This window comes from Acanthaster planci, linkage group LG07 (genome assembly GCF_054643075.1).
Source record: "Acanthaster planci isolate LZ-2023a linkage group LG07, COTS_SCS, whole genome shotgun sequence".
Lineage (NCBI taxonomy): Eukaryota > Metazoa > Echinodermata > Asteroidea > Valvatida > Acanthasteridae > Acanthaster > Acanthaster planci.
The window spans coordinates 766,800-790,142 of NC_141783.1; the positions used below are offsets into that span (position 1 = coordinate 766,800).

General features: G+C 40.5%; 1 protein-coding gene and 3 long non-coding RNA genes across 6 annotated transcripts; 3 read left to right on the plus strand and 1 right to left on the minus strand.

Annotated features, from left to right (window-relative positions):
- Nucleotides 1-1,298: 1,298 nt before the first annotated feature.
- On the plus strand, nt 1,299-7,811 carry LOC110986144 (uncharacterized). The gene is made up of 5 exons (XR_015425781.1): nt 1,299-1,393; nt 3,028-3,119; nt 4,191-4,342; nt 5,211-5,287; nt 6,733-7,811. It is a non-coding gene; the product is annotated as an uncharacterized LOC110986144 (long non-coding RNA).
- A 1,078-nt stretch (nt 7,812-8,889) lies between these two features.
- LOC147798496 (uncharacterized) lies at nt 8,890-10,332 on the plus strand. The gene is made up of 2 exons (XR_015425782.1): nt 8,890-9,129; nt 10,025-10,332. It is a non-coding gene; the product is annotated as an uncharacterized LOC147798496 (long non-coding RNA).
- Nucleotides 9,659-14,777, minus strand: LOC110986145 (uncharacterized). Of its 2 annotated transcripts, none has more exons than XR_002599083.2 (5): nt 14,648-14,777; nt 13,206-13,287; nt 12,145-12,333; nt 10,568-10,652; nt 9,659-10,373 (listed from the first exon to the last, which is right to left on the minus strand). It is a non-coding gene; the product is annotated as an uncharacterized LOC110986145 (long non-coding RNA). The 2 variants fall into 2 exon arrangements; XR_002599084.2 differs by having other exon boundaries at nt 14,578-14,754.
- Nucleotides 14,778-17,521: 2,744 nt separating this feature from the next.
- Nucleotides 17,522-23,225, plus strand: LOC110986135 (actin-5C-like). 2 transcript variants are annotated; one of them, XM_022247787.2, is made up of 6 exons: nt 17,522-17,631; nt 18,579-18,763; nt 19,151-19,390; nt 19,781-20,027; nt 20,898-21,089; nt 21,814-23,225. In XM_022247787.2, exons 2-6 carry the CDS (start codon nt 18,638-18,640, stop codon nt 22,137-22,139), a joined length of 1,131 nt encoding a protein of 376 aa, XP_022103479.1. In that variant the 5' UTR covers nt 17,522-17,631; nt 18,579-18,637; the 3' UTR covers nt 22,140-23,225. The 2 variants fall into 2 exon arrangements, with proteins under 2 accessions (XP_022103479.1, XP_086994747.1); XM_087138621.1 differs by having other exon boundaries at nt 17,590-17,608.
- The last annotated feature ends 118 nt before the right edge of the window (nt 23,226-23,343 follow it).

Sequence of the window (23,343 nt, forward strand, 5' to 3'; positions counted from 1 at the left end):
TTGTGCCACTCCACTGCCACCGCTAGTACTGTCAGAGTGTGGGTGTAATGGAACAAGGCCAGCGACCACTTTCATCTCGAAACAAAGGTTGCAAAGCAATCTACGTAACAGCGTAATGGTTTTGACATGATGCAAGAATGCGACTTACGAGCTCAAATGCAGGTCTTCTGAACAACTTGCTCCCTTATGAATCAATTAAAAGGGTTCAAAAATTGAACTTAAAATTTCTGAAAACATTGCAGTAATTGTGTACGCCTGTTACAAAGCATGGGGATGTCTCGAACGAACTGGGCCCTGAACTCTTGAACCAGTTCAGGAAGTGTTTTATGTAGAGTGCAGTTGGTATTTCCTTCCTCCATGCTCACAGCACAAAGATCTAGGTACATCAAAAATTATGTAGTTGGTTCTGACACAAACAAATTCAGTTTCTACACTGATATATGGTGTTCTTTGCCCATTAATTCCTTGCTGTCGGCAGCTGACTGTTGCTGCTTAATAAACTTCCTCAAACAAACTGGGGATTTGTACTTTTTTGTAGCAAAGCCAACGGTCTTATCTAAGGAATGTTGTCAGGAATCAAAGTGTCTATGAAAATCTTACTCAAGCTTTGTTCAAATTTTGTTCTGCAAAACAGTTGCAAGAGCAGAATGGACCTTTAAGTTAATAGAAGGCATTTCTGACGCGTTTATTTGGTTGTTCAAAGGAATTCAACGGTAAACAGTGAGATCAGTAATCAGGAAGAATAATTATTGTTTAAAGAAAACAGCGACCTGCAGCTGGTTATCAGGACTGCGCTGATTTTGAAGTGCTTGTGTGTGTTTTCAATACGATAGGACCGCAATGTATTCAAGCCAGTGGGGGTAAATCTGTTCGCCTTGAAATGGGGGGGGGGTGTTTGATGACTTGCCCGGCAATAGAAATTTGAAAAGTGGGCGGGGGATGTACATCTGTAACATGTACCTAATTCATGAAGAATCCTACATCAGAATGGTGTACGTATGGCTTTTTAAAATTGTTTTCCCGTTTTGGCGAGTAGCAAACGTGTGTGTTGGGAAATCCTAAAAATTTGTCACAATCCGCTTTAATTGTTATGCTTATCACAAAAAGTGTGGGGGATGATTCAATAGCCCAACCCCCCCCCCTTCAAAAGGTGGGGATATAAACCTCCCTACCCCCGGGATGACGCCTAAGCAAGTTTCGCCTGAATCATTGATGTTTGTTTTAGATGGAGTTATTATGGTCTGTAGCATAATCCTGTCAACGATCTTTATTCGAGTCAATAGAGGGCGCTGTTCTTTTTTCAACAGATGGCGGTAGTTATGAATTGACTGGCCGACGTTATCGGAAGAGAGATTGTAGTATGTACTGAAGTCTTGGAGAAATTAGCCAAAAGGTAAGTTTTCTTCCATATTCTTTGCACCACTGGTTTTGTAGGCTGATGGGGAGTTGGAAAAGAAAGAGTTCCATCTGAAGTCATCCTCACCCGTTACAGAAATTAGGCCTAACATGCCTAAGTCTTTTAATGATGGTTAGCCGTTCAAATCAAAGTTTCACAAGTTTCTAAGTGCACTTCTTATCTTACTTCCAGACTTCTGCAAGTTCTGGTTCTATTTTTACACTCGGCAGGGTCCATAAGTCTGGATATAATGCTAAGGAAACTTGATGTGCATGTGCAGTAACCACAGCTCAGTGCTAAGAAGAAACTAAGTCATGAAATGCAAGTAAAAAGAAACCATGAAGTCACCACTGGTTGGTACATGTAGGATGGTAGCCCCACTAGTGTGGCACGGACTCTCACTCCCGATCCATCCTTAGCCACACATCCATATACGCAATTTTGTGTCAGCGTACTGAACATTTTTGGTGCACCCACTTATCATCATGGGCGCAATTTCCTTTGCACACAGAGATGATCCTTAGCCTCTCCGCTTTCTTAGCGCCATTTATTGAATGATTTCACTCACGTTGTTCTGGTATTTTCCAGTCTTTTTGCCTTCACCCATTCAATCTCACAAGCTCGCTCTCACAGTCGCCATCTTTAAAATAAGGTCACTTGACCCCTCATCGTCTCGATGGCTGTTCCATGTCAAGACATTTCTAAACAGCTGCCCAAGTTTTGGAAGAGCCCATTGGTACATGTAGTATCTTATCGCTCAGTCCGTGTATTAGATATGTAGGATTGCTTCTCCAACTGCATCTCTGAACACCTCATCTGCTCATAGACTGCATGGCATGTTATTGACGGTGATGATAAGATGCTCTCCAGGAAGCTTGGGCTACAGTCCTGGACCAAATTATTGGGACATGTGTCAATAGCCACACCCTTTCCAGGTCCCTCACTCCTCTGGTCAATGTTGTCATCTCAGGCTGGAGCGGAGACCATGCATACAGACCCAACATTGAGAGGGGGCTTGAGGGTGGGGAACCCAACGGGATTTGGCCAGGATTGAAGTGTCACTCAGTGGTGGTGTACTACTCGTAGAACTGTAGGGTTCAACGTCCGCCTTGTGAGATGTTGGACATCCTGGAATATTGGTTTTCTCAAAATATGCAGTGTTCACTGAGCTGAAACTTCGTCAGGCTTGTTCTCAGACACCCTTCTTTAGATTTTGGTACTTCAAAGAAACATAATGCACAAATGACAGATGATGGACTGTACCTAGACCCGTAAACATGGCCGGATGTATACTCCTTAGTCATACATGTATACAGTGTATGGTGAAGGAGTATACGTCAAGCCCTGCTTACGGGTCTAGACTGTACCCAGAAGCCGTTGTTTGTTGCGGCAGTTTTGGACTGCTCCACTGCCTGTCAGATAATTTTGTGCAGGTAATCAATTTTGTAAAGCTGTTTTTTCCCATAGTTTATCACATACAGTGATTAAAAAAATGACAGTTTTATGATAGACAAACATTGAAGAGTCTGTTGAAACAATGGGGAAGTGAATTATAAGATTGCTTTTATTTGTTTGAGGAAAAAACCATTGGTCACTTCATGATATGTTTCAACTCGCTTGCATTGTTGTAGGTAAACCATGTGACAGACAGCAATATCTTCCATCGTCATGGAGACGGTCCTGGTTCCGGAGTTTTCTGAGCAAGTACCTTGTCACCAGAAATGTAAATATAAGGAAACTTTGTGAAATCGGTCAAAACTGTCCTGTTTGTCTTCAAAACGTGCCTCAAACTACATCCACCGTTTGAATAGTTTCAAAGAATTTTGTTTCTGAACTTTTCATCAAAAATCAGGTAGAGAGGTATTTTTATCCAATTTCAAGAGGAACAAAGAAAATTGACGTCTCATTTTTATCAGTACAACTTTTGCAGTGTGATCCCAATACAAATAAAGGTAAAATTTCAGTTGGTGTACATTTTTTGAAAAGGTTGCTGATGATATAAACAAAGACACTTTAGTGCATGTGGGAAACGTCAAACTTCTCAATTTTGCTCAACTTTCGAGCACATCAGGCTTTTTGCTTTGACGGGAAATTCTTTATGTAGGAAAATACAGGCTTCCTCATTTTGATCAACTTGAACATGAAAACTGCCTATTTAATCAAGTTACTGTTAATCTCTTTGGAAGAGTGTACAGAAAACAAGTTTATAATTTTAATTTGGGAGTTCAACAAATATTTTGAATGGAATACTACATAAACAACGAACCTTAAAAACGTTGGAAAGTTTCGTTTCATAATAATTTTTTCAAGGAACATTTCGTGTTTTTCCATATGTGTATTAACAAAATGTAAAAAAAAAAAGAGAATTGAGGATACAGTGACTGCCGTGCATCATTTCAAAGGGTCGTTCCCACTTGCAAAGCATTGTACGAATGCGCGCATATTTTATCAGGTACCTTTCAGGTGTCCGTGTGAACAGGAGTATTTCACAGATGAATGTCCCCCCGCGTATTTGTTGTGTTTGTCATTCATTTTGCAATCTTCAATTCATAAATACTTGCGACCGTTTTTCTATTCTTGTTGGTCGAAATACGTCATGTGACCATGTATTAACATTTGATAATGCCCGCTGAGAAGTGATAATGCCCGTTGCGTAAGTCCTGCCCTTGCCTGTAACTTGGGCAATAGTCCATTCTCTTGAGCCGGTCTTGAAGGCACGTTTACATGGAAGTCAGGCCGAGCACATATTGATTTCGTGATTAATTCCCTTTGCTCTTTGTTCCTGCATAAACAGGCCACTTTTTTGATAGAGCGATGAAGATTACACCTTGTTCACACCTTGTTCAGACTCCGTCTGATCAGAGGGGACACTGGCCCTGCTGGATGCCAGAGACTTCTGCCCGGGGTTTTGTTGTGAGAGCTGAAGAGACGATATTGATAAATACGGTGAGTGTTCTCCAAAGTCTAAATGTTAAACTTGTTTTGGACTCATAAAATATTGAAATGGGAGGGAGAAGTCTTAAAAGTGTTTGGTTCAGGGCCCATTTAAGGGACCCTTTCAACAAGAGTTTTGAACTTCAGGTAAAGTGCAATTTTGGCCATCTTGGAGGTACATGTAGATTGTTCGCAAAAATTTGAAGTGAATTTGGACATTCACAGCCAGCTCTTTCTTTCAAGCTTGTGTTGCTTAAAAGCAAGGTTATAGTTTATGTGATAGTGAAAGCGAACCAAATTTGATGTCAGGAATCAGGGGAAGCAAAGTTTGCTTGATTTGTGTTCAACTTTGGCAAGTTCACAGCACAAAATGTTTGATCTGAAGTGGCAACTTTACGTTCATGTCCAAAAGTATGAACCAACCTCAAGATGACATATCCCAGAATGCACATGCAGCACCCAATCTTTGAAGTTGGTGTTCAGCTTACCAAACTTGATGGCTGCGTATTTAACATGGTTAGAGATAAGCAAAACTCAGTGGTCTACCAGACTACATGTACATGTACTTTCCACTTGTTTTGAAAACTTTGTTTTCTTTTTTTTTCAGCTAAATTAGAATGTTTCTGCAATATGTACATGGGTTAAAGTAATTATTCTGAGAGTCCAGGGATCAATTGGTTATCAAGCGGAGTTCCAGCCTTTCTGAAGTTTCCCTTTTAGATGTGCACAGCTGTGAGATGGAATGTCGTGGGTCATCCTAACAAGATTTTCTTTCACAAAGCAAGCTGTTGTACCAAAGTATACCTACAGGTCCAAACAGTTTCATGCCATGTTTTGAAAATGTAATGAAGCTGATATATTGGTCACATCTTTACCACAGGAATGAAGCGATTGGATGATCTTCATTCGGCCCAAACGCCCATGGACAAGCTTCGTTGACAAAGGTCACACGACAAGGTAAAACTGGACTCTAAAATTTGTTGCCACTAGGTTTGAAAGGTTCTGAAGGAAGTGTAGACTTCCACTGCAACCCCACAGAATGATCAAAGAATGATCCTAACTGCAAAGTCATTGTGTCTAGGTTCCCTCTGATCAATATGCGTGCATTTAGTATAAAGCAAAGTTTTCCTACAGTTACACGTACTGGATTTCAGTTTATTGGAAACCAGAAAGCTGACTCTATGCATCTAGTTTGACTCGAACTTTTAGTGAGCGGTTACAAATATCCTTCAATTGAGAATTTACCAGTTGATATCGTAAGTCAAGTTCTTTGTAACAATTCTACAAGCCCAAACAAAAGGAGTGCTCTAGGTTTCCTGTATTCCAAAAAAAAAACTTTGGCTTGCTCATTAAACACTAACATTTGTAAAGACGTAGGCAGAAATACTTCAAATTTCTGTAAAATTGTCAAACTTTGCAGTACCACATGAACGTGAATTTTGAAAGTGACACAAGGAGAGCCATTTCAGGAATACTTTATTATCTTATTATAAGTTATTAAATTATTCATGTATGATAAACAAACTGCCAAGCATAAATATGAATTTAGTTTGAAATTTGGGCAGAGAATGAAACAACATTAGCTGAGAAAGTTCTCATTCATGGCATATTCAGATGAGCTTGAAATTCAGAGACATTTCCTGCAATTACATAACAGTTTCATAGTTATCAAAGGAATTCTCTTGCAAAAAAATTATTAAAACTGAAAGAGCCTGTATTGTGGGGATCAGAAATCAGAGTGGGTATCGAAGCCTCATTCAATATACCATGATGCATAAGGCACTCCAAAATGTTATTCCCTTTTTACGATCAGGGGAAAATATTGGGTAGCACTTTAACAACTAACGTAATATAAGAAACTGCGTAAGCTCACGTTAAGTAAGTCTATGTAAGTGCTACCCCATCTTTTCCACTGATTGACTAACACGGCTCTCCTCTTTTTTAGTCCTTTTTTATTTGATTTAGTGCTGAAATACGAATATTTAAGTTCAAAATGATATTGATACCAGAGAAAAGTTTCAAAATGCAACAACCACGGGAGAATCACAGACAAAGGGCCATGTAAGAGGCGTCATTTCAACTTCAGGATTCCCAGGGAAAAGCTTACTATGAGAATATCTACTGTGGTAGAAATCGGCCATTACTGTAGACATCTCAGTGTAAACCTTGAGAATAGAATCTTGATAATATAATGAGGGTAAAATCCTAATGCTATTGTAAACACAAATTATCAGATTCCTAAAAATCAATATTGTGGTTTTTTCCTAAACAGAGAAGGCTACTGTATTTGGAAGCAAAGGTTTAGTTGTATCACTGAATTACATTTCACTTGTTGCAATTGTTTACGCAGTGATATCTTTTTATACATGTAATTTGCATGTTTTCTGGTTTTCCTTCTTTAGCTGGTGGGACCCTGTCATCGATGTCTGGTCCTTCCAAGATGCATGATGTCACCAACAGCTTCCTTCATCAGGTATCACCGTCAACTGGTGGGTGCCTGTCACCGATGTCTGGTCCTTCCGAGATGCATGATGTCACAGCAGCTTCATACATCAGTTGATTTCCGTCGCTGAGGGCAGGAATCAATCACAACGATGTCCAGCGGAGTTAGGGAAGGACTTAATACTTTGAAACTAGAAAAAAACCTAGAAAAGAGCAGTTTTCTCATTAACTGAAAATGGCAATTTTTGTTCTACTTGGATTTCATTAAGTGACACCCATTTATGTTTCTCCTCAATGATTCCTTACATTATGTGTGAGGTATTGTAAATAAATACAACATGGCTACTCTGGAACTAGTTTGCCAACTTCCAATATCATAGACAGTTAATATCGACTATCTAGCAGCAAACTCTGTTACAGAAGGACAGTTACAAATGCAGTAATGTTTTTCTCCTTAAATTTGATCAGTGTGTTAAAGTTTGAGAAATAAATCCAGGATAAAGGATCTTTTTCACTTTCAATGTTTCTTTATTGCATTCCTGCCTTTTTCAAGTTGGAAAGAATGAAAGAATGCCAAATCTTGATACAGCATTTCGTCATTAGTTCATGCAGGTCAGTCTTTCAAAAGACAGGGACTTGAGATGTTTCCAACTTTGTGTCAAACACTGAAAATGTTGAATCTCTCTCGATTTTGTACACATCTAAGGAAGTAGGATACATTGTTTTTATCCCAAAAGCATTACAAATGGCGACTGCAGTGTAAATAAACTTGGACTTAAATCTGAGATATAAAAGACATAATTTGAACTCGGAAAAAGTCAGCTCTAAAACGTCCCCACTAATTTGGATGGCTTTGCATGGATGTGTTTCAAACAACTCATCTTAAAATGTGCTGCATGGTCATTTAAATTTTGGAATAACATTTAGCCAATCATGGAACTGGTATTTGGAGACTATGGGGCGAATACAAGCATTTTTAGGCCGTGCTCTCATTGCACTTGCTTAATTTGAATGAGTAAACGGCTGCAAAGAAGACTAATACTTTTGTGGGATCCTTTATTCAGCCTTGCCCGGATAATAACATGTTTCGAGGCGTGGAGGATTAGATGCCACTATTTTTCGTAACGCTTGAGTGACAAACAATGCGGAAAAATGAAGCCAAAAAAACTTAACCTAAACTGAAAAAACATTTCAGCCAACAAAATTATTCTTTCAGTTGAGGAAACAAACTAGACAGCAGTTTTAAAATTTGAAACAGTTGGCCTTTTTGACTCGATTTCCAAGCCAAAACTTTCCACTTTCGAACGTAGGTGGCGCTCTTTAAAGTATACGGTCAAGGGGTCTGAAAACAGAGAATTGTAACAATCCATAACGAGGCTGCCACCTTCGCTATTCAACAATACGAAGGCGGCAGCCTCGTTTTGGATCCCAGTAGTCCACTGTTTAGACTACATTTTCAGACCCCTAGACCGCATACCTTTAAGAGCGCCACCTACGTTACGATCCATAACGAGGCCGCCACCTTCGCTATTCAACAATAGCGATCCATAACGAGGCCGCAACCTTCGCTATTCGACAATAGGAAGGTGGCAGCCTCGTTTCGGATTGTAACGTAGGTGGCGCTCTTTAAAGTGTACGGTCTTGGGGTCTGGAAAAGTAGTCGAAATAATGAACTGCTACAATCCATAACGAGGCTGCAGCCTTCGATCTTCAACAATGCGAAGGTGGCAGCCTCGCTACAGATCGACCCCAAAACCGTGAACTAAATAAAAGAGCGCCACCCACGTTCAAAGATGGACAGTTTTGGGTGCAACCCATGGGTCAGAAAAAAGCTAATTTTTTATTCCAGGAATATTTTCGAATTTTGAAACCGTAACTAGATTAGCTAGGTGATTTCCTCTGCAAAAAGCATCATTTTGTCGGCTAGAATGCTTTTAAAGGCGAGTTTTGCGCGATTTTCCGGTATCTACTCCCTGGTGTTCATTCAAGCATAACGGAGGCAGCTGCCTCGCTCTGGTTCAAAGGGGCTTATTGTTGTGGAGCTAATCGAAGGAGTCCAACAAAAGAACTGGTCTTATTTCCAGTCGCTTGAGCAAACCATTAGCATGTGCGCAATGAGAGTAAAACCCCAAAACGTCTTGTATTCGTCCCATAGTCTCCAAGTACCCGCCATAGAATTGAATGGTGGGTTCTCGCCCTTATTTGCTCACGTGACCTGTCACAAGGTCTACTTAGGTTGTATTCCGGTCATTTGTAGACTGGTCTTCAGAAGTAAATCATGGTAATATCCGGCGCTCCCCTGCTGCCAAAATTAGTTGCATTTTTCGCCAATTTGTGACCGTCCGCTATTTTTGAAGGTAAGGCAAGACGTACCAAAATATCCATCCATTTACTTATAAAAACGGCCATCCATTTGCCTCCCAAATAGGAGCAGGGATCAACTGTTCGCTGCTCATTTCCTTGGTCGTCAAAGGCTCTGAATTGCTTACTTTTTATCTCGTGGTCCAATTCAGGTTCTCTGCTATGCTTCAAAAGCCATTGATAATGAATTCAATTAGAAATAATCATCTCTCTACTCGGACTCATTTGTCGGGTGAGCATGCAGGTATTTGCTGCCATTTTTCTGTACCACACAGTGCAGTTTCCATTTTAATGCATTGCGACTTGTACTGTACGTGCTGCCACTTGTTTGTGCACCAAGTCTACGACGAAGGAGCACTACTTTCAAATTATTTCACAAGATTTGAAAAACTTATCCTCTCAAACTTCTATTTTTCAACATTTTTGCAGTCACAGACCTTCAGGAGGTACAAATATGTAGAGTCAGAATTAATGCAACATTCGTTCAAAACAGAATACAGAACAAGACAACATCATACGAATGAATGAATGAACTGGATGTCAGTATATATGCTTTCTTTCCGTCCTTTTATCTCTAAAACACAATGGTGATGTCGATTGAGTCAGCTACTGCCAAATATTGCTCACTTTGGTTGACATTAATGTGTGACACTCAACCATTGCTTTGTAAAGATCCTGTGTGTGTGCCTTGCATGCAAATTTGATTTATTTGTGAATCAACGACCAATAAGAGGTCAGCTCTAAATTTTGAACATATGTTGGGTACAGCAAGGCACTAATCCAAGAAATAAACTGTGTATTAAGCATTCAAAAAACTTCATCAAATCTGAGGTCGGCGTTGAGAAATTGCACTTCTTAATGAGAAAACTGTTCCTTTTTTTATTCATTCAGAAAGAAGGATCAACTGATGCATGAAGCTGTTGGTGACGTCATGCGTCTTGAAAGTACCAGACATCGGTGACAGGCACCCACCAGCTGATGCGGATACCTGATGAAGGAAGCTGTTGGTGACATCATGCGTCTTGAAAGTACCAGACATCGGTGACAGGCACCCACCAGCTGACGCCGATATCTGATGAACGAAGCTGTTGGTGAGATCATGAGTCTTGAAACGACCAGACATCGGTGACAGGGTCCCACTAGCTGATGCCGACACCTGATGAAGGAAGCTGTTGGTGACATCATGCATCTTGGAAGGACCAGACATCGGTGACAGGCACCCACCAGCTGATGCCGACACCTGATGAAGGCAAACCAAATCACCCAATGTTAATTTTGAACAGACCTTTGCAGTAGTATGCTGCAGTGGTTTTGGGTCAAAGTTTACCTAATTTCAATTTGAAATTCACATCAACATGTCCCATAGAGAACTGAGACACAGCTTTTTTATACTCACTGAAAAGTCATAGGTTCTTTGCAATATATGGAAATTACCTGTCAACTTGTCATGTGACCACTGCTCGCCAATGGAGCTCCATTATTCCCTTGTGACTTCAAATGACAATTGCCAACCACATTCCTGTGTAAAAGAAACAAAACCATCAATATGGTAACAAAACAAATAAAATCGTGGGAATAAAACACATCAAAATTTAGACACAAACTCTCCTCTGAATTGTTTCAGACTTCAGAGTCCTTATCTTGGTCAAAAGGTCACTGATCAAGCTATTTATAAACTATTTAATCCTGAGATGGCTACGGTGAATATTGGAACTTTGTGCATCATGACCAAGTCTGGGCGATTTGCATATGACTGCATAAGTTATCATGTGTTATCGGGGTCAAGGGAAAGTTTTAAATTCGGGTAAAACTATGCGCCTTTAACCATTATGGGAACCACGAGACAACACACGTGGACCTGTTACACCTGCATCTCTTCTGATTATCTTTAGTTGACTGCTTTCTCAATCTCGGAACCGGGGAGGTCTTAAAAGTGAGTCATTTTTGTGAGAAATATGCCCCCCAAAAAACTGTCTGAATTTGGGAGTTTGAATCTACAGGCAGGTTTGACTTGTGCCGATAACAGGAATGAGAGTGGCCACTTTAAATGAAAGCTGAAAACAGCTCGCAAAACACTGAAATGTAAAAGGTTTCCATACTTTGTACAGACTAGGTGTACAGAAAAGCTGAAATTCAGGGTCAATAACTAAACAAAAAAAGCTGAAATCAGCTAAAAAGCTGAATTCTTACACCCCTGTGATAATTCCTATCGCCATTCAACAATGAAAATAAACTCTTGTGCCTGATTTCAGTACCGAGTCATTATGCTACAGCTGGTGGGATAACAAATTTCTCACACTGTGCAAAAACTTTTCTCAAATGGGATATTTTAGATACATGTATGCTACTTTGGCAGCAAATATCCTCAAACTGAGAAATAAAATGGCATTACTACAGAAGATAAATAATAATAATTTATTCATTTATAAAGCGCAAATTTTTATATAGATATGTTCAAATGCCCAGTACAATGAAGACATTTAGCATGGAATAATGAATATATATTTAAACATGGTTGAGTCGATGGCAGACAAGGGCACCTCAGGCAGCCGCCAAACGACCCACATTCACCAACATCAGTAAAGGGGAGACAGTAAGAAGCAGTTACAGTTTTAGAGGTGGGAGGAAAACCCCAGAGGAATATTCTAGGTAAAACCCACGTAATCAGAAAGGGACTGAAAACCCAATCCACATGTGGACCGGGCCGGGATTCAAACCCGGGACCACAGATAGAGGTGGAAGGCGAGGAAAGAACTACCTTGCCAACCTGACAACCTTAAATTGAAATTTAAAATAAAATTTGAAATGGAAATGTTAGTCAAAATAATGTTCAGGAAGTTCAAAAATTCAGAATGTGAACAGGAACAAACAAATTTGCGAGAAAAAACAATTCATATAAAATTTCTTTTAAAGAAGTTAATGGATATCTGACTTGTAACTAAAGAAAACAAATTTCATGATACCAAAAAATGAAAACGCTGAACACTAACATCTGAAATCTTTTACTGTACCTTTCATGAAATTAAAGATGGAGGCATCCTCACACCAGGGGAGGGGCAGACATCCTCACACCAGGGGAGAGGCATAGTTAGAGACATCCCCTCACCAGGGGAGGGGCAAAGTTTGTGACATCCCCTCGCCAGGGAGAGAAAAGCTGGTGACATCCTTTCACCAATGATGGGAAAAACTGGGCTTCATATCTACATGTACATTCCGGAGGAAATAAAGACAAATCCTCAACACCTAGGCTCAAGGAAGACCACTTCTAAAGTGCCATACACTTGAAGCTGCCAAGAATGTTCGACAAATAGTGACAATTCCTATGCACATGGATCGTTCCCAGTTCCAATTTAAGAAATGTTTGCCAGGAGAATTAAATGGAGATTTACCAATGACACTGTCAGTCCAAAGCATTTTAGGTCAAAGAAGTTTTTCTTCAGTGAACTTGATGTGAAAGTCCAAAGCAAAATGATTGTCCAAACACACAACTGATTTTGATGAAGCACCTCCCAATTGTTGAACTCCAGTAACATCTAGAATTACAATGAATATTATGGAAGCTGTTGGAAGTACCCTGGAAATATCTCACCGGGGTTGCTATCAGATTGACCAATCAGCTCCAAGGAATAAAAAAGTAACTTCATTTGATTGATTAAAGTCGAATAATTACCCTATTAGTATCATTTCAATATTTGCATTTTAACACTTTTATTTCACTTTTTTTCTACGAAGGTTTATCAAAAATGTTAATGACTGCAAACTTCTTTTTGGTTGTAGTTTTACAATGGATTTTTTGTTTTGAAAATGAAAAAAGAAGCAGTTCCTCTTTCAATACGTCAAAAAGTTTGCGGTACAAGAAAATCGAAAAGTCTACATGAGCCCACTGAAAAATTCTGGTGCATTTGACAAGTGGTAATCTTGGTAACGTGTAGAAATTTTCTGAAGACATCTCAGCCAAAATTTCTCTTTTTCTGGTGTCATTACTGACATGGATTCTTCCGATGCATTTAAAGAAAAACGATGCTGAGAAGCATTATTTTGGGAAAGATCTGACGCTAAACAAATAGATTACCTTAAGATATAGAAACTTTACTTTTCTGGCTTGGAACTTGGTTGATCACATATGGAAGCAGAGTTTCTAGCGTACAGCATACCTGTAATGATGCACAGAAAGACGAAGCATTAAATGAGAAATACTTCATTTGTGAAAGATATGGCTGACACACCACAAGGTGATTTTTTTACCAAGCCCCCCCCACATAATTGTTTTGGCCACATAACTTGCCAAAACGATTAAAAACAAACAAGCTAAATGGACCAAGGACCACAAACAGGTACATACGTTAAATCTTTTGTTTTTGACCCGCAGGAAATGGATGTCTGTTTGGGCTTTAATACAGTTAATCCTACTTGAACTATGAACCCCCAGCAGGACCAAGAGAGGGCGCAATTTTCCTAGCACTGCAGGCTCCTCTGGTAGGAACTGCTCTTTGCTGGTTCACAAACGGCTATAAAATGAATGCGTAACGGTTGTGTCACTTCCAACAAAATGAAAACTTTACACCAACATGGATGTTTTCAACCGATGAGAGGATGCTTCTGCTAAGGGCAGACATGGCAGTTAATTATGTGTTTTTCAGACTGGTACTTTTGGTGGCATTTTAATTGGTACGGTCAGTAAATGAACTCGAAGAGTCTGTTCATTATTCATTATGTACAACTCATGACATATTGGCACTAGAGCTAGTGAGACAACTTTGAAGCGGGAGAGACAGAGTTACCATGGTTACAGCATTTGCTCTGGAAACCAAACACGTTCCATTTGCCAAAGACTAGTAAATGCTAAACAAATGTAACAAGGTTTCGGAGGATGTCCACTCAATAAAAATACGTCAGCCCGTGGTTAGCCGCAGTCACTGAATGACGAAATGAAAGTGACCAACTACAGTGCAATGCTAGGTATTCTAAAATGAAAGGAAAATTGGAGCTCATCTGTAATTGGTAAAGCTGTCTTACTGTTGACAATAATGACCTTCTACATGACATGATGAACACTTCAACCATTTGCTTGCTGCATGCTGTGAGCACGCCGAGTTTTAGTATCGATAAGCAAAAAATCACATCAATTTAATTGTTTTAATTAATGAAGGTAATAACAACATCAACCATATCCTGAAAAACTTCAGCGAAATCTTAGGGCATACGAGTGATGGTGAGAACTTCCCTACGATCTAGGCCTCTAGCCTAATGTTAGCAGGTCAACTATATAGTGAAACTTTCATATTAGCCTTATATTGCTGATACAACATGAGTGATTTTATACAATGGTAGAAGGCACCGTGGGAAGGAAAAGGGAGCAAACATTGCCCCCTTTTCTTTCCCACACTGCCTTTCTAGTTTGTGCAAAATCACTCATGCGGTATCCGTCATCAGCATGGCCCTACCTCTACTAAAAAATTCCGTCATGATCAACCGCCTTCGGCTATTCACTTCTCCCATGCTCAATTACCTTACCTACTGAAAATCTCACTTTTAGTGGTGCATAGGCCTGCCTACACGTTTCTGAGAAAGAACTTGATCGCGCGCCCGGGCCGCGATGATTAATTCAGTCCAATAAATAACGCCAGCTATCGATCAAATAAACAGCGCCCCCTATTGACAATACAAACGGCGCCCTCTAATGGCCTTGACTGGAGATTCTTTAAAATTTGGATACGGCGCCCTCTGCTGAGTCCTAAAAATTGCAATGAAACCTCATAGCGCCCTCTGTTGATATTAAGAACGGATAAGCATGCAAGTAATGGCGCCCTCTGCAGCTCGTAAAATGACGCAGATTTGAGGGGGATTTATGTCTTGCGCCCTCATTAAAAATTGGTAAATTTCAAAATGTGTCATAACCCTTTGTGGTGTAAATAAAGGGTAACATGTCCCCCAATGCCTACCATCCATTCCAGTCTTGACTATAACCTATAAAAAAATCTCAGTTAGCTTGTTTTAAGTGCCCCTCCCTTGGAAACAAACTTACCATCATATACCCAGAGATATTCCATCCCTGTTTTGCCACTATTAACATGTTGCGTGACTTCGAGGAAGTTGGAACGTTGAGTTACTTTTTAAAATTCATGAGGTGTAAACCTATATGCAAGGAAGTGACGGATCCAGCATATTGAAAACACTAGAAGCGATAGTAGTAAAGGGGCGTGCCAAAAGACGGGCTACACCTGAAAAAACGAGCGGCAGTGTTATTTTTCTTCTTCTTTGGATTTCTTTTATTATTATTGTTTTATGGAGCTCAAACGATCCAGAAAAAAAAGAGAAAGAGGGGAGAACGTATCTCTTAAAAATCCACTGAAAAGCACATGGCATGGGACGCCAGGAGCCAGTTAGTTCCCCCCCCGTCGTACCAGTTATTGGACGTTGAAACACAGATGAGGTTTTCCCTATTCAGCTTTACCATTCCGTTTGATATTCTGATTATTACGTGTATAGAAATTCACAATATACTGAGTGTGCAGTACTATTAGTAAACTGATTTTAGTTTCCAATAGTGCATGGGATTCAACTGAAGATCAAAATACATTGTTCAAGAAAGCAACTAAAACACACTCCTTCGGAGGAACTTCGTAACCAGTAAATAACTTTGATAGCACAAAATGAAATAGAACTCATGCTTTAGTAAAAAAAACAATTCAGCGCAGTTTCTGGAACCTGAAGCTACGTGATATGGAATAACGTACATGTACGTTTTAATCAAAGTGTACAAAAAATAAATCAAATTGCGTAAACAAATGAAATCGGTCAGGAATACCCATAATTACAGACATGTAGTTTGCAACATTTATGTAGCACGGCATTGTGTCTGGATAGAGAATGCCTGTGGCAGAGGAAGAGTGTTGCCACTAGCCCGATCATTTGTCCCCCTCAAGACTAGTGGCCCCTTCCAGGAAATGTTGTTCCTCTAGTTTTGCCATTCAAAAGTTATTTTCATGTAAAGTGATGAATTCAGTCCACAGACAATACATTTCAACTGTTTAAGCCCTTCATCTCAGGCTATCAAATTAAAAAAAATTAAAAATAAATAGATAAAAAAATTACAATAATGAACCAGTCCCAGGTCATTTGCACGCACGTAAAGTCTACCCTATCAGTGTGTAGGGCTTTCTTCCCGAATGACGTTGCTTTTTGAACTGGTTATGTAAAATCAATCGAGCTTTGTTTCTGCAAGAAATCAGGAAATTTGGCAGCCATCGTCATTCTGCAGACTTCTTGCAATCAGTCGAAGTTGTACATGCTCACGCGTGAATGACTTTATAGAGTATTGAGGCGTGACGTCATTTAAACTGAGAAGTTTGGTGCAAATGCATGAAGAAAGCGCGCGTGTTGGTTCACGGGTTGGTTCTCAGGCGCGCTAGGTGGCGTCCTATGAAGGGGATCTGTAGACACCGCGCAAAAACAGTTGGAATAAAATTGATACATATGCAGTCTGGGTGCTAGACTTGTGACCGGGGCTCGTTTACCGTACACATTTTCAGTTACGTGGGGGTCGGATTTACGTACATGTACATGTCATTTACTTGAAAGAAATAATTTACGCGGGTTGCTACGAAGTCCGGGAAGCATTTGCCTTGGGCAGAAAACCCTTAACGCTTGCTAATGATGATTATGATATTAAACCTCTAAAAACTAATCGAATTAAATGTGGTTGGAAAAGGAGTTGCCTTACGTTTGATCGAGTCGCGAACTAAAAGTTACAGTAAAAGAGGTCTATCTGTTCGATATTCAGCATGTGCTGCGGTACAAAATGTAATTCACATAATTCCAATAATAAATCAATAAGCGAAACATTTCTAAGGAAGTGTATCAGCACGTCATGCAAAAATATAACACCTCGTGTAAGGAAAGAAAACACTCTCAGATAAAAACTCAAAAACATGGTGCGTTGTCTTTAAAATAAGGTATCCCTGCTACGCCTGGGGATTTAGCGACAGGCAAAGTGATCTCAATGGGACACTGTAACAATAACCGGCGCGCGGTGGTTGCGAGGGAGAAGGCGTGGCCAGTGGAACTTGCGACAAATCAAATGCAGCCTTCCTAGATATTACCAAATACGGTGATGAAAGTACATGGAACGGTTCATTTCTCTCAGGGTGGGCCTGCTTATGATAGAAAAAATTTTGGAATAACACTTTGTTTTAAAATACAAGAAGCTGTGGATTCTATAGACCCTAGTACAATCGACGTAAGAAAAGAACTGTCTTTTCTCAGTATTTATTCAGTAAAGTGCCTGGGGGAAATTATAGTGATTTTTAAATAGTTTCTCCACCCGTGCACTAAATGGCCACAATCGAGTAAGCGCGTGACTTCTATGTGCGCACACGTACACTGCGCTGCATGAACGGCAGGCCCAGCGTGCGGTTGTAGCAACAGTGCGCGTAACGTGCGTCTGTTCTCTTCGCTCAATCCACAAAGAAAAAGGTCTGGTGGTTACTGATATTGACGTAAGTTTACTGGTTTATAGTGGGTTTGTACAGTCAAATACATGACAGAAAGTACTATCAAACAATTAATTATTCCTTGCATCTGTCGTTGGGCCTTTCCCTGTTGTGATCTTGCACTGGAGGGTGAAAATTAGACGTCTGTCTTTCTGTCGTTAAAGAGGCCACGCAAAAAGCAAGCGAAGTTTACCAGTAGCCTACTCATACTAGGCTCTCTGTTCGGGCCTAAGGCTTAATTTATTAAGGCTAGACCCCTTAGGCTTCTGAAAGCTTCATTATTGGTCTGTTAATCTTTCTTTGACGGCTTCAAAAAGTGGAAATGATGTAGACTTAGCGATAGGCCTAAAGTTTCCATGCCGAAAATCAGATCGTCATGGAGTAAGTAGGCAGTAGGCCCCTAGGCCTACTTCATCAGGTTAACTGATTCTGTTCCTTGCTCAATGTTTGAGGTGACTCAAGTCCGATTCGAGTCGAGAATAATGCATGTAATGACTTGATGAGATCAATAGCCCCTTAAAAGTTTAAGCCAGGAAGTTTCATTGTTGGCTCTTACGTTTTCTAACCATACTAACTGCTCTGACTTTCACATGATACATGGGCAAGTATGAGATTCGTCCACTACAAAACCTCACTTGAGTAGGCCTAGGTCTCACTTTTCAGTGAGCAGTGCTGAGTGAAACTTCCGTGTAGGCCTAACTTAGCTGATCTACCTTTTGGATTAAATTAATTGGAAAGTTTGAATTAATGTTGCCTAGCCAATCAAAATTCTTGCCTTAGGCCCCAATAAATTCTGTGAACACCGAACAAGGGTGTCTTTTTCTTAATGTCAAGTTTGAAGACACTTCTACTCCTAGATCTAAGCTTAAGGATAGCCAGGCTAAAGCATTTTCTACAAAGCATATGGGGCTTCAAGTAAAACTCATTTTTTCTCTATGTGTTAATTATTGTAGGCTCAAGTGATTTGTGTCACGTGATTCAACCAAGAAGCAAGTGTTTCTAATTCCTCAAAATGTGTGACGACGATATTGCTGCGTTGGTCGTTGACAATGGGTCGGGTATGTGCAAGGGTGGCTTTGCTGGTGATGATGCCCCCAGAGCCGTGTTTCCCTCCATTGTTGGAAGGCCAAGACACCAGGTAATAACATCAGGCTTTGTCACCTGTTTCTAAAATCTTTCACGGGTCCAAGCACATTATTGAAAGTTTGCTGAATGCTCCCCTGGCCTCAAGTCTGTGAGTTATCACTAGAAGGGACTCAATCTATTGGAAAGCCTTGGGAAATCTAGGTGGGGAAACTTTTCCCCCTGGATGGATAATGGAGTAGTCCCTCAATAATGATGGTTGATAATTTGTGTTTAAATGTACCTTGATCAAGAATTTTGATGTATTACAGGCACACCTCTTAGATATTGAATTTTAAAATACAGAGCCAACAGTGTCTAATCTACGGCTTACAATGCAACTCTAACTAGAAAATGCATTACAGAGGTACCAGAAGAGATATAACAACTTAACTTGTTCCAGGGTGTGATGGTTGGCATGGGCCAAAAGGATAGCTATGTAGGTGACGAGGCTCAGAGCAAGAGAGGTATCCTGACCCTCAAGTATCCCATCGAGCACGGCATTGTCACCAACTGGGACGACATGGAGAAGATCTGGCACCACACCTTCTACAACGAGTTGCGGGTGGCTCCCGAGGAGCACCCGGTGCTGCTGACTGAGGCCCCGCTCAATCCCAAGGCCAACCGGGAGAAAATGACACAGGTGACATATGCACAGAAGCTGTCTTCAGACGATTGAACACGTACAAAACAATCGTCAACATCAACTATCGACATTGCCACAGTCATTTGTTTGTAGCATTGTGTTGCGTTGCAATTATGTTGTGTTGCAAAGGGTACGTCAGTGCTAGAGAGTCCATACACTTTGAATAAACTTTACTAATGACACCATTGATGTTGAGGATTGTGGATGTTGGCAAACAATTGATATGCTTAAAAATGACTGGTCCTATTGCCAACATTCAACTGCAAGAGTGGAACACATCCCTACATTACACAATAAACCAACTTTGGAACCTAAAAATCTAAGTGACTCTGAAAAGAAGAACCTAAACTGGATATCTGTAATTTTTTCACCTTTCCTTTTCTGTAGATAATGTTTGAGACGTTCAACACGCCGGCCATGTACGTCGGAATTCAAGCCGTGCTGTCTCTCTATGCCTCTGGCCGCACCACCGGTATTGTGCTCGATTCTGGGGACGGTGTGTCCCACACTGTGCCTATCTACGAGGGCTACGCACTACCCCACGCTATCCTGAGGCTTGACCTAGCCGGCAGGGACCTCACGGATTACATGATGAAGATTCTCACCGAACGAGGCTACTCCTTCACAACAACAGGTTCGGAAGTTTTATTGAAACCATATTGGATACTTTCAAAGTTCCATCTTGTAAGTTTCAAAGTTGTTAACATATGCAAATATTTATGGCCATCTTAGAAATTGGAAAGTCAACTTTATTTCTTGAAGAAAATGCTATTCCCATATTCCATCAGTTCAAAGACGCAGATTTTAAAAATAGTTTAATGCGCATCAGGAGCATTTGTTAATTTGACCTTTAGTGGAATGAAAGATTGTGCAGAGTAGACAAATTTTATCTTAAAGGCTTGAAACACATTGCTGTATTCACTAGGACCAATACACGCAGTCTATAGTTTTGACGATACAAGTCATGTGCGATGAAACAAGGCAATTGAAATAGCTTTACACAAATACGAACCAGGAACAAATACCCAACCGCAAGGCTTGGTCATGTCATGGGGATTGAAGAGTTAAGGTGGGAGTGAGTGCATTTATATCTCTACTTCCAACCTAAGGGGGATTGAGTATTTGTTTTTACGTCTTACCTTGTCACAACAGTGAAGCTTTCTCCTGCAGTGCCCAGGCAACTAACCTGCAGTCTTTCACCTGTAACTCTCCTAGCTTAGCACAGCAACCTGCAGCAGCAGCACATGGCTGTTTCAGATGCCTTGCACACGGGCTTCTCTTTTTAAACAAAAGAATTATTGAAATTCCCTGCCGGACTGGTGCACTTCTCTGAAGGGGTGGGATGGTAGTTGAGAGGGGCAAGAAGGGAATTACTGATGCAGGGCCAGCTTTATTTCAATCAGTTGCGACTTTCCACTGTGGAAATGCAATTTGGTCCCCATCTGTGCGTTGCCGAAACAGTGATGAATTAGGAGATGTTTCAAACATTTTAATCATTTTGCAGCCGAGAGAGAAATTGTTCGCGATGTCAAGGAGAAGCTGTGCTTCGTCGCTCTCGACTTTGAACAGGAGATGGCCACCTCCGTGTCTAGCTCAGCTCTTGAGAAGAGCTACGAGCTTCCTGATGGTCAGGTTATCACCATTGGAAATGAGAGATTCAGAGGTCCAGAGGTCATGTTCCAACCGGCATTCATCGGTAACAAATCACAATGTTTATACACATTCATTCTTGGGTTGTGCCAATCTTGGCTGTCTCATTTATTGACACTGGCTTCTATACACCGCACTCGTCAGCTTGCAAAGGCATCTTCCTTGCCTGCTTTGTAAGTCTGTATTTGAAAATGATATGGGAACAGTTAAAGTCTTCAATTCGCAGCAGTTAAATCTTACAACTTAACCCTAAAAGAGCTCGGGAGGGGGGGTGTTGTCAACCCCTTCCTCGGCGTTTCTTCTGATATTGCCATAGTGCATTTTTTCCAGGAGCTGAGCCTTTCAAGAAAAGTTTCAAGCAAATCAAACTTGGCACAGTCTTCGGTCGTGACATGGACCAAAATAACCTGGCTCGTTGAGGCTTCACAAAGATGCAGGCTTATTGGGTCCCTGCGGAGGATTTTGAAGCCCTTTATTCAACACTGTAACATAACAGATCTTGAACAGTATGAGAGATAAAGAGAAAAGGCCACATCCACGCACGTCACCTAAGGAATTTATACCAAACAATCTACCCGTATTATTGCCTATTTTTGAAGGGGAGCCTTGATGATTGCAGTGAAAAACTATGAATAAGCAGCATTGAAGTGCGGTTAAAGATTTATGATATTCAATCTTTACACGCTCAGCCATTAGCGCCAGCTCAAGTTGCACGATGCTCCCCAGATTGAAATCAAGTTAAACCTTGGAACTTGTTTGGTGCTTCTCAGGAATGGAGGCGTGTGGCATTCACGAGACCTGTTACAACAGCATCATGAAGTGCGATGTGGACATCCGTAAAGATCTCTACGCCAACGTTGTGCTGTCTGGCGGCTCCACCATGTACCCCGGCATTGCTGACAGGATGCAGAAAGAAATCAGCGGCTTGGCACCCAGCACCATGAAGATCAAGATCATCGCTCCTCCTGAGAGAAAATACTCCGTGTGGATCGGCGGTTCCATTCTGGCCTCACTTTCCACTTTCCAACAGATGTGGATCAGTAAACAAGAGTATGACGAATCTGGGCCTAGCATTGTCCATCGCAAGTGCTTCTAAATGTTCCACGACAGACATTACCTTGCTCCAGTTAGTTTTTTGTGGTTACTTCCGGTGTTCTTGTTCATATTTTCAACATTGAATGTTAAACTTCAAAATGAACATGAGAAAAAGAAATTGGTCAAGTTAATTGTTTCAGATCGGTCACGAAAAGAATACAAAGCTTAGTCAGGAGTGTGCCAGGATGCACTTGAAATTTTTTCACAAACTAATTCCATTTTCAATCATTTTTCTTCCTTCTGAGAAAGTGTAATTTTCACAAAATGTCCATTGAAATGTTGAAGCCAATAATTATTTGTTCACCCCACTGGAAACAGGCTTCCATAATGTGGAGCAATCTCACTTACTGCAAACACAAACATCACCAATCAAATTCTGAAGACTACTGATGTCGGCATTACCCCTAATGTCGGCTTTTTTCCGGGCACAATTTTGATAAGATTACATTTTTTTTTTTTTAGAGGGACAGTATTACGCTAAAGGTTTTTTCCGAGTCCCTCAGTGCAGTAAAAACTGAAAAACAGTGTAAAATCAATCCTGAGTAACACGGCTCCACTACTACCCTGATCAAGCAGGAATAGAAATGTTTGGTCTAGGACCTTTTTGCTAACACTTCAACACCCTTGGCCTTCCTTTTTGTTCAAATGCTCAGCCTCCTGTCCATAACCAATTAACTTAAATGTTCTGACCAAACTTGACTCACGCTGGATTCAAAATTCCCGTTGTTTGAGTTGAAAAATGACTTTACAGTGACATCGGAGTTTGCATAAATCATAAGCATAAAAGGTGAAATTTATAACCTCACATACTGCACACAATACCTCAGTAGAATGAAAATTGTGCTTCAAAGAATACAAACTTTTTGGATTTTGAGTTGGTTGCAAGTGTGATTAACAGTTTTGATTCAAACTCCAAAATTTGACGGTGTTACTGATAAAAAAATTAGTTGATTGCTAATGACACTCTCAATGATATTGCTGTCCAAAGCTCTTTGTAAGTTGGTAACGTGAAAAATACAAAGTCAGTAAACCTGAATACCTGTTCAGAACTATTAAAAATAAAAGGTTTCCTGTTTGTTTTGCCTGATCCAACTGAGTATCACCTGGCTGTTGTTTCATTTTGTGCATTTCTCCTTTGTTGTGTGTATGGTCACACCAGCCCTGTCTAATGAAACCGAAGCCTAGTGAATACAATATTGAAATCG